We start from the raw sequence: 17,027 nt of genomic DNA, 5'->3' as shown, positions 1-17,027 counted from the left end.
TATGGTATGATGTCTATAAATATAATTATGTTGCTTAAATAGAAAGTACATTGTTTTCCTTTGGTTTACTTTATGTATAGCTGGTGTTGGACCCTGGTGTTGGGCTAGCGGCTAGGGTGCCGGCTTAGGATCCCAGGATCCTGGGTTCGAATCCCGGTCGATCGCTGAATTAACGCCGGGGGGTTGACTCAGCCTGTCATCCTTCCGAGGTCGGCTAATTGAGTACCAGTTCACTGGTAATTCCCTGTTTGTCGCTAAAGGTGGCAAAAAGGGTTGGCGTCAGGAAGGGCATCCGGCCGTAAAACATTGCTTCAAAAAGGGGACCAAAAAACAACAACAACCACGGTTCCCGAAAAAGGCCAACCCCCGCTTGCGGGGAAAAATGGCCTCTAAAGGTGGTTTTTTTTTTTTACTTTATGTATAGCTGGTAATATAAGAGAACCATACAACACTACAAGACTAAAAACGTTTGCATGAATATGATGTAAATTATCTCGCCAAGTTAGGGTACATCAGGATACATACATATACATGGAGTAGGTTAATCATCACATGCATCATACGTCTGTGGTATATTCAAGAACACCACATACAGTTTGGTCATAATGCCTTCATATTTTTAGAATTAGACATTTCTGACACCAATTTCAGTACTTTTTGGCCTATATATGGCTGACATCCCAATATTATATATACTATTTTTAGACCAATAATGGTATACAAACTATATACATGCTGTCGGTCAAAAATCGTAAAATGTAAATCAATATATCATAAGAGCGGAAAGATATACATTTATGGATTTTAGGTCATGGTTACAGCAACTACTGTATATTGGATTTTCTCATCTTTATCAAGGTGTATGAGATTTAAGGCCCAAATTTGACTTTAATCATACTGTGTGTTTCTCAAATTCAAAAATTCATTTAATATCCGCCAAACTGAATTTTTGCCTAATTTTGTTTTCATTGGGGATTTTGTGATAAATTTTTGAGGGTTGGCGGAAATAATTATGTTTTAATGATCATAAAGAGGTTACTATATATCACACAGGCACTTTCTATACATCATGTGAAAGATAATTCAATTACCTTTCACCTGGTATACAACACTAACTGATACATATAGGAGATATTATTTGAAAGCCCCAAAACGAACCCTACCCCCTAAATCTTAAGCGGAAAAATTACCGAAAGCGTTATTGGGGTGGTCTGACAAATGTGATGATAACACAGATACGGCGAAGAGTTTCACACTGCTATCACATTTTTTTCAGCACTAGGGTCCCTGGCCTTGCCAAAAATAACTGTTAGCCATCCTCCCTCTGATTGAGCATAATGTCGAAAATTTGAGGGTCTGGCTCATAGCCTAAGAAGAGGGTATTGCATTTGAGTCCGTTTTTTTGTTTGTTTGTCTGCACAGAATAAATATGATTTTTTTTCTGCAATCGTTGGTCCGATTGACAGGAAATTTTCACCATGGGTGTAACTCCACCTGTATAATTTTTAATGATAATTATGACGTCATCTGTCACGTGGTTCAGCCGCCATCTTGGAAAAACCTAAAAACTTTGCACCTCTATCTCCGAAAGCGCTGAATAGAAAAAATTGAGCCATGGCTCATTGTAAAGAACTCTCCATGGGGAGTAAAATATGTTTTAGATGATGTCATACGTGTCCATTATGACGTCATAATTCGACAAGTACAAAACTTCATCCGATCAAGATAAAATTTCTTGAGCATAATCTATGAATAAATTGGTGGAGAAAAAAACAATGACATCAGTCACGTGGTTCGCCCGCCATATTTGTTTTTACACAAAAGCCTTAGAAACCACTGAAAACACATCCTGGTGAGTGTTTGCAATCTCTGATTGCTCTTTCTTGTTGCTTTTTGCAAAATATCACTGCTGTATATATAATTTTGTATGCTCGTTCTGTGTCCTTTTAAGGCAGTGGTTCTTAACCTTTTTAAAGGCGCCGGCCGAACCTTCACGAAACCCACCGAACACTCGCGGAACCCCTCAAATTTGACCAAAAAATTAAGAAGAATTGCATCTTAATGCGTTTCCTGTTCTTCTTTTTGGGAGGCGATCTGGGAAATGCATGGTTTTGTTTTGGCAAGGACCACCCTGAAATCATTTTCGCATTCAAGCCTGCTCCTTTTCTTTGTCTTAATGTCCACCAGTTTCGAAAACGCATGCTCGCAGAGATAAGTTGTAATGAACGGCGTGAGGATCTTGAGGGCAATTTTAGCGATGTGAGGATACCCTTCCATTTGGCGGCACCAAAACGTTGAGAGCGTTGTTGTGCCGAAGAGTTGTTGTTGAGTCTGGCTCTGCTGAAGTTCGATGAGGTCGTCGAGGTATTGGTTGTTGACATCTGCCGTTGCAACATCGAAAGTAAACGGCTGCCGCACCCATGCTGGGTATTGCTCTTGGTCGGGGACGTAGCCATCGAATGACTTTCCCAGCTCATCCAGGTGCATGGCAATTGCTTGCTTCAGCTCCACCGGTACAGCAGTGCCTCCAACTTCAGACTCGTCTTCGATCCCGCTCACGCACTCGTCCAGTAGCGAAAAGTTCGAAGTTGTTCTCTGTTCGCCACCTCTACAACGGTAACTCTTTCGGAAAGCGGTCAGCTTTTCTTCAGACTCGATGACATTCACTCCACCGCTCTGCATCTGGCAATTGAGATGATTGAGTGTGTCGAAGATGTCAGCCAAGTACGCCAAGGCGAGGATGAACTCTGACTCTTGGAAGTGTGTTGCATGGCAATGCTGGTGTTCTCGCAAAAACAGGGCTAATTCTACACGCAAGGCAAAAACACGGCTCACTACCTTCCCTTGTGATAACCATCAAACGTTAGAGTGGTAGAGAAGGACTTCGAATTCAGAGCCGATTTTATTGCACAGCTCTTTGAAGATGCGATGATTCAGAGCACAGCTTCGCACGTAATTCACAGTTTCAACGACGATTTTCAGAACATTGGCCAGTTTTGGAGGCAGGGTTTTTGATGCCAGCGCGTGTCTGTGCAGGACGCAGTGCGTGACAATGTGTGGTGCATCGGCCTTCACCAGCGCTCCAAAACCGGAGTTGCATCCCCGCACGGCTGAAGCTCCGTCCGAGCAAACTGCAGACACCATGTTCCACGAGAGGCCATTGCTTCTGAAGAAGTCATCCACAAGCTTCTTCATGTCAGCTGTCTTTGTCGTTGTTGTGAGAGGCTTGCAGAACAAAGTCTTCCTTGATCTCGTCTCCTTTGACATAACGCACAAATAAGATGAGCTGGCTCAAATTCGAAACGTCGGTGGTCTCGTCGAGTTGAAGGCTGAATTTTGTCGGGCTCGTGACTAAATCTGCAACTACCTGGGTGAGGATGTCGTCGCTCATGTCGTCGATTCTGCATCTGATGGTGTCATTTGAGAGTGGAACGAGAGACAACTTGTTTTCAGCAGCTTTTTCCAGCATGATGATGGCCATCTTCAACGCGGCTGGTTGGATGAGTGTCTCGCCAATGGTGTGCGGTTTGCCCTGCTTTGCGATCAGGTACGCAACTTCATACAACGCGGTGAGGATCGGTTTGTTAATTGGAACGAAGCCGAGAGTGGGCAAGGTAGCACTTGCGTCGAATCGGACTCTCTTCAATTTGAATTCATTCAGCATTGCGTCTTTGTACTGCCCCTCGCTGTGCAGTTTTTTTTGAAGTGTTCCCGTAGTTTTGCTGGTGCTCGGCTGGAGTTGCTCAACTTGACATTGCAAAGCATGCATTGAGGACGCTAACTTCCGTCCCGTTCCGTCAAACACGTGAACCCGTACCGCATGTAATCCTCCGACCACTTCATTTTTTTGCTCGACATACTGCAAAAAGAAAAAAAAAGTAACAAACTGATCTTAATTGAGTTCAGGCAAATAATTATATGACAAAAATTAATAAAGGAACATGCTTAAATATAATATAATCAGTACCCCTCTGAAAACTGAGAAATGTTAACGAAGAAAACATAACTTATAGTTATGATGACGGGATTTATTATCTACCCAACTCTGTCACCGCAAATCCCATTATAATATTACATAGAAAACTGCGAATTGTTGTCCCCCCCGTCGCACCGCGGAGCGAAAGGGGGACTATGGTTTTCCCCTACGTGTGGGCGGGCGTGCGTGCGTGCGTGCATAAGCGTAGGACCGAATTCTAATTTGGTGTGTGGGTGCAACCCACGTCAAAATCCAAGATGGCCCCTGCCATGTATGTTTGACGCCATGTATGCCTGAACCTTGTGAGTGGAATATCTTGAAAAATAAGCGAAGTACCAACTTCTAATCTGGTGTGTGTTTGTATCTGGGCATAAGGAAGAACGCTATTGAAAATTGGGTCGCCACGTCAACATCCAAGATGGCTGCCACCATATATAATGTCTGAACCTTGTGAGTGAAATATCTTGAAAAATAAACGAACTACCAACTTCTAATCTGATGTGTGGGTGTATCTACGTATAAGGGAGAACACTATTGAAAATTGGGTCGCTACGTAAAAATCCAAAATGGCCACCTTGCGTCTTCCACTTTGTCAACTCGCATCACTTCACCGACGGGGGACCTAGGCGTAACGCTTGTTAGTTTTTAATTGCGACCAAAGGAGTTATATCACCTCCACCTAATTTTTTGAGTAATTCAATCATATTTTATAATCCGCATCCACTTTTGACTTTAATATAACTCTGAACCCGCCCTGCATATCCACAAACATTTCCAACTTACTTTTCCATTAATCTAACTCCAAAGTAAGGCGCGACCAATGACGCACGGCACATGGCAAGCTAATCAAGGCTATTCACTGGAATTTCCGAACACCTGCAAAGTCCGAAATCCAGTAAGTAAGTAAGCAAGTAAGCACCATCAACAGAATAATTAGGAAGTTGCTCATTGATTCAACTTACTACAGTCAGTGTGAAACAACTTATCTTAAACACAGACCAGAGAAACCATGAATGGGATGGGAATACAATTACAAATAACATTTCCATTTGTTCGTAACATACATATCAAAATAATAATAATATTAATAATAAGCGTAATGACACATAGATTCAAAATTGATACAAAACTAAAAAAACAAAAACAAATTGCAATGCATTTCGGAGGACCTCCGCCGAACCCCTGAGAATGGCTCACTGAACCCCTGGGGTTCGGTCGAACCCAGGTTAAGAACCACGGTTCTAAAGGGTTTCTCCTGTCGTAGAATAATAAATGTTTCCATTTAAACTGCTGTGTGAATAATCCATACATTAGCACTTCTTCCTCTTCAAACTCGCAAAGAGGCTTTTAGACCTGGCAAATTCGTGATTAAACAAACTATTTTTTATGGCGTGGATGTTTGGTTCCTGTGTTTACAGTGTTTGTCTCTCCGTATATACGTATGTCCCTCACATATTTATCCCACGTATCGGGTGAGTTTTATAGCTGACAATTACGCTTCTGAAAGGTGGAATGTAATGCCATTTGGCTTTGCTAGTTATGTTTCTTTCAACACCCTTCAGGGAACGTTCATATATTACGTCATATACCTGGTTGGGGCAAATGATCACACTCGATGATTGGGGGGGAACTGAAATTATGACAACAGGGTGATTATACATAATGGGGGGGCGGGGGGGGGGAGAAAAGGGGGGTGCATGCCCCCCAGATCATTTCTAATTAAAACTTTGATTAAGGGCTCTTCAAACATTGAAGCATTTCTTATGACTGCCTCCAACCACCCTGCATTGTGTTGGTTTAACAGTTAGTGGGGAGGGCTTGGGAGCCTAGTGTCCTGAGTTTGAATCCCGGTCAGCTATTGAATTCACACCGGGTGAGGTTGACTCGGCCTGTCATCCTTCCGAGGTCGGTAAAATGAATACCAACTCACTGGGTCCTCTCAAGGAGGTTGGTGGCAGGATTTGCACTCCGGCTGCCATAAAACACCTTAATTCCGTAATGCACACACTAGTGTGTGTCGGGACGGTGCGAAGGTCACTTTGATAGTGTTGATGAACTGACCAACATATAGAATAAACCGGTCAGTGTCTCGATGCAGTCTCTTCACTTCCACAGTGACAGACAGCTTGGAGACTTGGAGTACTTCAAAATAATTTAATATTTACATTATTTGCTAACTGGTATCTCCACCCAGGTCATACTATCCTCTTCAACGAAAGTATCAAACAAGCTCGGCTATGCCGCTGTTAGACTTTCGGTCTTGTTTCCGTTAGAACGGATCCTAAAGTCGCTTTGTTGTAATTTTAACCTCTATAATTTTCAGTGAAGCTTTAACAAACCTTCGTAAATGATTTTCTCCAGGTGTCGGGCAAAGATAAGGAGGAAAGGCTGGAGGGGGAGAGAAGAGAGATGTATCGAGCTGTGGATGAAAAGGTAAATCGGATGAAGAGGTGGCTCAGTGAGAGACAGAGTGTGAAACTTTCTCACCTTGAACGCCAGAGGGAGAACTTGCAACAGGAGATGGATTGTCTTTGTGAAGAAGAATCAACCCTCAAAGCATCACTCAAGGAGCTGGAGACGGTTTCATTTCTGGAGGTGAGGCTGATTCTAAACATTGGATAAAAGAGACAAAGTTTAAGAGTTTCACTTCAGACCGAGATTATTAATTCAGAACAGGATATTGAGGCTTTGGTTTGAATTTGGCTGACACACAGATGCACATACATATTGTTGCGGATCTCGAGCCCGTCGGCATACTGAGGGGGGATTAAGCCCTTCTCCCCCTCGAGTTTCGACTCCATGAGGCCGCTACTCACTTTACACTCGTGGGGGCGGATTGCTGAGCAATTCCAGCCGCCAACCCCGCAGCGAGCGCGCGGAAGGATTTCCGGTCAAATACTCGAGTACCTTCGATACACACGCCGCTGCGAGGACGGGGGCTGAACCTCACACGAGTCACGCTGGTCTGATACGCCCAAGCGGTTTGCGTGTCACGTGACTTGTGCCGTTAATTACTAGGAACCCGATCGAGCGGTTTTATCTCGTGCAATGCGAGGCCAATGGTGAAAAGACGTAAACGGCCAAGATGGAAGCAAAACACAGGTTTATTACAAATGTACAGTGGCGAGAGAAAAGAGGCACGGGATAGAAACTTAACCGTTCTTACTTAAAACCCCAGACAAGGGCCCTCTGACTCACGCGGGGAGAAGGGAGGAAGAAGAAGACGCGCTCAAACCACGGCCGCTCAGTGCAGTTCGTCCCGGATGGCCCGTTGGGCGTGTCCCTCGAGGATGTTCGTGGCAAGGACATCGGCCTCCAGTCGTGCGCGTACGGGAATCCACCCAGCGTCCGAAGTCGGCGAGGCAAAAGCGCACGTGCAGGGAGCCCAGGCAGGGAGGTCGTTAGAGTATAGGGCCACGAGAGAGATCATCCTGCGAGAGCATTTCCCAAGAGAGCGAGGGCAAAGGAGAGACCAGAACCAAGGAGAACGGGGCAGCAGAGAGCGGGGCAGAACGCAGAGAGCTGAGCTCGAGCTTCGACCCAGACGTGCTCGGGGGTCCGGGGCAGGTTTTATATCCCCCCCGGAGCCCCACTAGAATGTTCCAAAGGCCTCCACTGGCCACCGGGGGTCACGTGTCGTGATCTCCCCCCATCAGTTACTCCCCCGGGGTCCTTATTGGCCGCCGTTGCTGGCCACTCCCCTTTAGGTCCATTGGCTGTTTGCTGCTTGCCAGCCACTCCCCCCGGCTCCTCCCTTGGGCCTCCTCGACTTGTTCTAGGCCCAGCACAAGGCATTCCAGGCCCAATGAGGCCTACCCTAACTTACCTGCCTCAACGCACACTAACATTGGGAAGGAGACTACTTCACATTTAATAAGAAATAACTGGTTAAAGCAAGGCTACATGCTGTGGTGCAACTAACTAAAAGGGGGGTTGCCTTTATTCTCAAAACCACAACTATATATATATATATATATATATATATATATATATATATACACACACACACACACACACACACACACACACACACACACACACACACACACACACACACACACACACACACACACACACACAGTGGAACCTTGACTTACGAGTTTTCCGAGATACGAGCCGTCGCTCGGGCGGTTTATTGCTTTGAGATGCGAGCCGAGATCTGAGTTACGAGCTTACGCCACCCGCCACCAGGTGGGTTCCGGTCACGTGGTTATCTTGCCGTGCAAGCATATCTGCCGTATATCGCTGCTGTTTTGTTTTCGCATGTTGGTTATTTTGGAAAATTTCTTAGTTTTAACCATGGGTCCTAAGTAATTGAGTGCCAAGGGCAGTACTGAGAAGAAGAAGAGGATGATGTGCTTGGATATAAAACACGCAATCGTCGAAAAACATGAGCAAGGTGTGCGTGTTGTCGACTTGGTGAGGCAGATGTGAAGGCAGCTGAAGATTTTATTATAACTTTTGCCGAACTGATAGAAGCCGAACGATACATCCCCCAGCAAATCTTCAACTGTGACGAGACAGGGCTCTTCTGGAAAAAGATGCCGAGGAGGACGTATATAATGGCAGAGGAGAAGAGCATGCCAGGCCACAACTTGTTCAGAGGGCCGGCGATAGCTCGCCTTCTCTTTGTGGAAGACACGGTGAGATCCTTAACATCCAACAACTAATGGGACGCAAACGGGGCGCCCAGTTTAGCGGTACACACATTGATGAATCACCCTGCCTGTGAAACACCGACATGACAGGTTATAGCTGGGTCGGGATTCAAACCCAGGCTGGACAGTTTAGAGTCAAGTGTGCGTACCTCCAGTCCAGGCCATCCTGCCAACTTGTATGCTGCATACAGGTGAAATATAAAGCGCGAGATATTTTTATATATACTGCATATTTAAAAAAAAATTGGTGTGGTTTTTGGCGGGCTGGAACGGATTAATAGCATTTCAATGCATTTTAATGGGGAAATTTGATTTGAGAAACGAGCAAATTGAGTTACGAGCTCGGTCACAGAACGAATTAAACTCGTAAGTCAAGGTTCCACTGTATATATATATATATATATATATATATATATATATATATATATATATATATATATATATATATATGTATATATATATATATATATATTGTTACAGACACGGTTTTGATGTTATTTTACCGAGCGGTTGGTATTACCGCGTCCGAACAGTTACTCCCCGATTAGAACCCGATTCCACCCGAACGTTGACCAGATCGCACCGCAGATATTCAATCGGGAAACCTCTAAAACGACCGAAAGAGAATGAAAAAGAAGAAGAAGACAGAGTACGGAGGAAGAACAGATTTATTATACACACACAAGCAAAAAGAAAGAGCGACCAAAATTATTTACAGCAATGGATGGAAGAAGCAGTCACACAGTGCATTGTTAGCTTAAACTATTTATTTTACTTAACCCCAAGACAACGAGTAGGACAGACGACATTCACACTTACACGGGGGATATTGCAGGCAGGTAGGGCTTGAGGTGGATTGCTGGAGAGGGAGGCAAGGTCGGAGGTAGCAGCTCTCAATTCCTCGCGGTTTTGGCGGGAAAACCCTCCTGCGCGTACCCGCTGCCGATGCTTTAGACGTCACGCGCTGGCTCGGGCACACCTGCTCCTCTCCTCCTGGTGGAGCCGTCTCCTTCCTTTCAGCGCGTCTCTCCAAAGCTGGTTTCCTTTCCGAGTACCTCTCCTCTTTGACTTGGAGCGTTTCGCATCTCACCGCTCCTCTTGGTGCCGCCTCTTCGCTCCTCTCCCAGGTCATCTGGTAAAGCAGTCCCTTACAGTCGCTTTTATAACTCGGGGCGGAATCAAGCCGCCGGCTGCGAGGGCACGCCTACCGGGTCGCTCACCGCGGTGCTGATTGGCCATGCGACCCTCTGGCTCACTCCTCCCCTCTATGACGAGGTGGAGACACGCCTTTCTTCCCCGAGATTAGCACATGGGCAATGGCGGCTTGCGGGATTGAACACAACTCGCACCCTTTTGAAAGGAACTTTGGAGAGCGGAGATGTTTGGGGAAATTGCAAGGGCCTATGCTTATTTTGTTTGATACAATGCAAAGTCAATCTAGTGGGAAACACATATTTAGCCTACATAAAATAAGGAAATACACTATTTAAAAAGATATATCGTGACCTGCGTGTAAGTTTCATGGAATTAACTAGGAGGACGGCTGCGACCATTATTTACATTACCAGGGTGTTACCATACTTTTGTAACGTTCACATTGTAACGTTTTCACATTCGTTACACTTCCTCCAAAATTGTTACACTTCTCAAAAAAACCGTTACACTTCTCAGAACCGTTACACTATATATATATATATATATATATATATATATATATATATATATATATATATATATATATATATATATATATATATATATATATATATATATAAACTGGGCCAAATTATATATGTACACACTTCCAGACACACACTTCCAGACACACACACACACGTATGACAATTCCATTTATAAATTGTACAGTATTTGGTGATTCCTAAAACATAATATTTTTACAGCCCCCAGTCTGCACTGGTTGCCTGGTTCGAATCCAGTTGGTATCAAAACGACCGCAACTGTCATCTGCCTCAAATACTCCCTGTTCCATTTGCATTTGAGGACCTTTAACCTTGTTACCATACAGATTGGATTCCCCACAGTGAGTGAGGGACATGCTGACAAGCGATCACATGACTGATCTTAATCTTTGGCTGAGTAACCAAAGTCACGTGATGTGATAGTCTGGTGGGTCTGAGACCATGACCAATTGACCTTTAACAGGTTGTACAAAACCAAGAGATGAAGCCAGCAGGACAACCACATTTCACCCAGAGACCAAATCTAGTTTATATAAACCCTCGCCAGAGGAGAGGGTATTGCATTTGAGTCCGTTTGTTTGTCTGTCTGTCTCTGTCTGTTTATCTGCACAGAATAAATATGATTTTCTCTGCAACCCTTGGTCCGATTGACAGGAAATTTTGACCATAGGTGCAACTCCACCTGTATAATTTTTTGATGATAATTATGACGTCATAGGTCACGTGGTTCGGCCGCCATCTTGGAAAAAACAAAAAACTTTGCACCTCTATATCTCCGAAAGTGCTGAATCGAAAAAATGGAGATGGCTCATTGTAAAGAACTCTCCATGGGGAATAAAATATGTTCATGATGTCATAGGTGCTTCCATTATGACGTCATAATTCGACAATTACAAAACTTCATCCGATCAAGATGAAATTTCTTGAGCATAAGCTCGGAATAAATTCGTTTCGGAAAAAAATAATGACGTCATCGGTCATGTGATTTGGCCGCCATATTTGTTTTAACACGAAAGCCTTAAAAACCACTGAAAATACATCCTGGCGAGGGTTTGCAATCTCTGATTGCACTTTTCCTGGTTCTTATTGCAAATGGCACGGAGAGGAAACAAAAGGTATTTACAAACGAAAAAATAACTTCTGGCCAAACCGACTTGTTTTCAAGTCTACAGTTCTCTTCGGCAGGGCGGAAGGAACGCCACCCGGCAGAGGCGTGGTGTTGGCAGGCTTGGTCTCTGCTGAATCTGCCTCACCAGCACTCGGGCTCCCAGCTGCATCGTGCTCCCCCTGGTCCTCCTGGGATAAATGTAAGCAGGCAGAAAGAATTTTCGCCTGCACCCCAAGTAATATAAAGTCACATGCCAACGTCACTGGGTAACAATTACACCGCTCCACCCTCACTTACCATTGGTGGAGTGGCCCCTGTTTGACCCTTCATCCAATGTGCTGGGGATATAGAATACCATCAGGGGCAGTGGATATAGGATACCAGTGCTAAAGAGAGATTGAAGGCTGCTGGTCAATCTGCCTGAGTGAACTGCCATACTCGCCGGTGCTGAAGCAGCTCTCTGAATATTTCCAGAGAGATGTTCATTCTCACAGGCATATGGACAGACGGACGAATTGGAGCAGAGGAAGAGCAGGATAAATTTGCAGTGAGTTTGTCATCACCTAGTCTGGTGTTGTCCAGCAAGTCCAGAACCAAATCTATCACCTCATCCATAAAGCCTGGTGTAGGCTTAATGGTTGAGGGGGCTGGCTTAAGATCTTAAGGTCTTGAGTTTGAGCCTCTGAATTAACCTTAAATTGACACCAGGTGGTTTGACTCAGCCTGCCACCCTTGAGGTCGGCAAAATGCACACCAGCTTACTGGTAACGAGGCATTGCATCAGGCATTGCATCAGCAGAACAGCTGCACCCACAGAAAATGATGCAGCTAAGTAGCCACAAGCTGCATACAAAACACAACAAACTCGTCCAAAAAGGAGAATTTGCCATTGGGACCAATCTGGATTGGAAAGTTCACAGATCAAATCAGTCACAGAAGTCCCTTCCTGAATTTCCATGGCTGATAGAGGTACCAACACCAACCCAATTTGCATGGTGACAATTTAAATTTGCCACATATGGAGAATAGAGAGAGTTGGGATGAGTGGGAAATGTTGGTCCTTGTTGTTTGAGAGAGAGTTGAAGATGGAGTCATCACTGTTTGAAGAAGGGTACAACACACAGACAAATAAATGTTTGGGACAGAGGGCAAGTTGCTGCCAGAGGTACTCCTGGGGGTTGGGAGGTGTAAGACCATTACAAGGACAGTGAGAAATTGAGTTATTCTTGTAAAAGGTAACTCAGCTGCTGTGGTGGAACTCAGGCCTATACAATTGTAGGAGGCAGACGCACATGATTATGACCCATCAACATACAACACCAAATCAGAATTTTGGAGTGGATTTTCTCAAGTCAGGTAGCGGCATTAGCATATGCGTCACTACCTCCTCACAGTCATGCAGCTATCCATCTTCTGTGGTTGGCAAAAGAGAAGTAGAGTTCAGTGGTGGACATCGCCGAATTATGTTGTTGGTCACAGCTATTAACACAAGTTTATATGTGGTAGCTCTTGAAGCTGGCAAATGCTGCGTCTTTGTTCTTAATAGGACAGTGGTAACAGCATGTGGCACCAGAAGGCTTAACGTTGTTCCTAGAACAATAGATTCTGTAATCTATTCTATATATATATTCACCTAAAGGTGGTTCTGGAACAATAGATTCTGTAGATTGTACTGCATAGGAGGTTGCTGCTGCTGCCCTCAAACACGGCGGAAATCCTAAAGCCACAGGGTCCCAATTTTGTGCTATAGTAAGCAATGGGACGCATCTTACATCCATGCTTCTGTGTGAGTACCGCTTCAGCGAGGCCATGCATTTCATGGGAGTACAGATAAAAAAAGGTTTGCTGTAGTCTGGCAGTCCTAACAGGAAAGTCTGGCTGTCTTAACAGGAAAGAGCACTCTTAAGTGCTACAAATGCTTCTTCTGACGTCCAGACTAAAGGATTTGGGTTACACACAGAAGTAATGTCCAACAACGGATGAGACAAAAGAGCATTAATCAATGTTCCACTGTCTGCAGTAGCCTGCTTCTCCCAGAAAAGACTGGCAGTGCCAGTATTGTGGCTACACGTTTCTGGGAAGGAAGCTGAGACCTTCCTCTCAAGATGTACACAAGATATTTGACCTCCATTTGGCAAAACTACAGTGTCTTGCAATCATGTTTCTTCTGAAGGAGAACACACAAGCAAGTCATCTACGTACTGTACCAGTGTGGAACCTCCAGGAAAAATTACATCACTTACGTCTTCGTAGAGTGCTGGGAAAACAAAGTAGGACTATCCGTGTATCTCTGTTGAAGTACCGTCCAGGTACACTGTTTTCTTTGGTATGTAAATGCAAAAAAGGAATTTGTAATGTGGGTGGATCGGAACGGAAAAGAAAGCGGAGAAAATATCTCCTGCTGTGTAACACTTGTTATCACTTGGAATGCAGGACAGATCGGAATACTGGACGAAGGTATGACGCAGTCATTTACAGCCCTTATGTCTTGCACAAAATGCCATATCGTCTTTCCTGGTTTCTTAATAGGCAACATTGGTGGACTACGTGAGCTTGTAGTTGGAACAAGATTCCTTGGTCTTGCAAAGACTGAATACCAGGAGCTCTACCAACTCCTGCCTCTGGTCGTAGCACGTACTGCTGCTTACGAGGACATGGTTTAGATGTGTCTATTGCAATTTTGACTGGTTGCATACTCTTAATTCGTCCTACATCATTCATTTGGATTTGTTGTCCATAGACGGTTCAGAACCTGATCTAGTTGTTCACGAGAGGCATTTATGACAGCTACATGCAGGATGTCAATCACCATGAAGGTGGAGGAAGTCGCCTCACTCTTCCTTTCCCATCGGAATCCATCGGAGCCAATTTGCCAGAGTTGGGCATCATGGAAAGCTCCTGAAGCTATTGCCTCATCCTTCAAAGACTGTTTTTAGCCTCGTGATCATTGGACCTATATCGTCAGCCTGATATCCCCCGGCCACAGCCAAAGTAATGTGCGGTGTTATCTCATGCATTTGTTTAAACAGATCCAATTGTTCCTTTAACAGTTGTACTTCCATACCTATTCCCTGTTGTCCTATCCACATTGATCCCAATGTTACGTCATACCTTTGTTGTAGGTGTGGACATGCTCTCCTCATAATCTGCATCATCACCTTTTGCATCATATTATACTGAATAGTGCAGATGAGGTTTCCACTGTGAAAGGTCTATCCGGTTATGAGTTATCCAGTCCTGTACTTGAGGCACACAATTCATCAATTTTGCAAACTGAGTCTTCAAAGTACTAGAAATATCATCGTTATCCAAAGTCCACCAAATACACAACGGTTTCAGTGGTTGTCTGCAGCAAATTAAAAACATTGTCACATGATGACTGGGGCATTTCTAAATAAGCCCCATTCGGAGAACATTTTGCTGTGCAATTTAATCTGCAGAGCAAATCTCTGCCCAATAAGTTAACCAGAGTATCTGCTGCTAGCAGGAATGCATGCTGTCCTGACAATGGTCCAAATTCCACGTGTAATTTTTTAGTTACAGGAGTCGATATTGGTATTCCTGATACCCCAATTACATTTATACGTGCTTGTGACAGCAGAACATTTGGGAAGTCACTCTGCATAATTGTCGAGCGTGGGGCGCCTGTATCTACTAGGAAGGTGATTTCCTGATACCTTCATGGTAAGGGTCGGTTCTCTGGAAGGTTTAGAAGTTGGTAACGGTAATGCTGATGTTTCACCCAGGCACCCCTATTATTGTTGTTATGGTGTGAAGGGGTTTTGCATAGTCCACACTGATTTTGGGGCCATGGGTTAAAATTTGGGTTTTGGAATGGCCGTCGTATAGGCATACCTTTGTTTGGGCACTGCTTGGCTCAATGTCCAACTTGGCCGTACCCGTGGCATGTGTTCCTGCCCACATATGGTCTGTTGTTAAATCCTCGGCCACGATTACCTTGCGTACCTCTCTTGCTCACAATACTATCTAACTCCTTCCTTTTGCATTGCACTTACTTGCAACTGCATTAACTTATTAGAAGCTTCAACACTTTGCATCAATCTTGTGGCAGTGTCAGCTCCTTTTTGGTCCATTTGTCTATCAATGGGCGACATTTGGCAAAAGGGCCACTGTATGTTTTGTTTCCCATTTCCCGTCGGACTGTAATTTTGCATTTAGCCCGTTTACGAAAACGTGGGAGAGGCATTTTTCGCCTGCATAATCTTTCATTACCTTCACAAAAGCGGAAGGTTATGTTTTGATCGCTGTGTATTTATTTGTATGTCTGTGTGTGTGTGTGTGTGTATGTTATTCGCATAACTCAAAAAGTATTCAACCGAATTGCATGAAATTTGGTGGGATGATTGGTTATTATACGGGACACATTTGATTAGATTTTGGGAGCAATCGGGTCAAAGGTCAAGGTCAAGGTCACGAAAAGGTCAAAATCGTATTTTTATTTGTCATAACTCGGTCAATTCTTATCCGATTTGCATGAAATCAGCACCAAACTGTTCACTGTTCTGTTCCCTACACTCCCATGCCAAGTACAGAACAGTAGCTGCGGCGAAGGTATGCGCTCTACCGAGTGCCCGTTCTAGTTGCTGAATGTTTTCTAAACACCGTCTGCAATCGTTCTAAATAGTCCGTCGGATCTTCGTCAAGTTTCTGTTTGCATGCCTGAATTTTGCCCCAATCAATTCTAGTGGGCACAATTTCCAGTACTTGTTGAAGCAGTGCCGACATTTTCCTATCTAATGCTTCTGATCCCTATTCAGGGTATGGCCAATTGGCTTTGTTTTAAGTGGAGTAACAGCCCTTCAGCCACAATCATATATCTAACAGGACATTCATATCTACGTGTGCTGGTTTGTGACATTGTACTATTATTGACAATTCTTTGTGAAATTCAGGATCATCCCGACCCTGGGGCATGGACCTCACAATCACACTTAAATCGTTCCGTGACCAGGGTCGGTACACGTATACTGGTCTATCATTTTGTCCCGGGACTTCTCTTCCTGCTTTTGCAGTGCATTCCCATCATCATCATGATCATCGTCTCCATGAATTATGACACTTGGACTCTTGGGACTCATTTCTTTGACAGGAGTGATGTTTTTAGTGGCTAGCCGCCTCGGTGTTGCATGACTTTCAGTCGGTCTCTCTGTCGTCGTGGTACTTGTTGATGCCTGCCCTAAATTGTCTCGATAATCCTCTATACTGGGATTCTGCCGCAGCCGTACCCAATTTGTCTCGGTAAAGGGTAGCTGAGGTAGAAACCCTGTCTGTGACTTGGCATGCCTGGTGCATTCAAAGAGTTTCATCGTAAGTTATTAAAAAGCTCGGGTCATAGCAAATTGTCTTGAGGGTCTAATGGGGTCTTACGTGTCTAAAAGTCTTTCGGATCTAATGGGGTCTTGAAGGTCTTGAGGTATCCTCAGGGTCTAAAGTTAAAGCTCCAAGAGGTCTGCAGTTTTAAGGGTTTGAATGTGTGAAGGGTCTAAAGTCAAAGGTTTTGTAAAAGTGTCACTTTGTAAAAGTCTGTGAGGTCGAAAGGGTCGAAGGGGGTCTGAGGGTTTAAA

The 17,027-nt window shown here is 44.3% G+C and overlaps 2 protein-coding genes across 6 annotated transcripts in view; one reads left to right on the top strand and one right to left on the bottom strand.

Annotated features, from left to right (window-relative positions):
- Positions 1-17,027, bottom strand: part of LOC137414956 (E3 ubiquitin/ISG15 ligase TRIM25-like) — a 1,058,494-nt gene that overhangs the window by 405,746 nt on the left and 635,721 nt on the right. The gene's annotated exons all lie outside the window — the stretch shown is intronic.
- LOC137417051 (E3 ubiquitin-protein ligase TRIM11-like) overlaps positions 1-17,027 on the top strand; it is a 150,100-nt gene that overhangs the window by 23,565 nt on the left and 109,508 nt on the right. For 4 of the 5 annotated variants that reach the window (XM_078770108.1, XM_078770106.1, XM_078770107.1 and 1 more), the window contains exon 4: positions 6,338-6,571. The exons of the other annotated variant lie outside the window; for it this stretch is intronic. In XM_078770108.1, coding sequence (XP_078626234.1) covers positions 6,338-6,571 — 234 coding nt within the window. The remainder of the gene's footprint in view (positions 1-6,337; positions 6,572-17,027) is intronic. 5 annotated transcript variants of the gene reach the window in all.

The sequence above is a fragment of the Myxine glutinosa genome, chromosome 1, assembly GCF_964187855.1.
Source record: "Myxine glutinosa chromosome 1, kmMyxGlut1.1, whole genome shotgun sequence".
Lineage (NCBI taxonomy): Eukaryota > Metazoa > Chordata > Myxini > Myxiniformes > Myxinidae > Myxine > Myxine glutinosa.
Note: the sequence above shows the minus strand (reverse complement) of the source record. Positions and strands in the feature narration are given on the sequence as shown.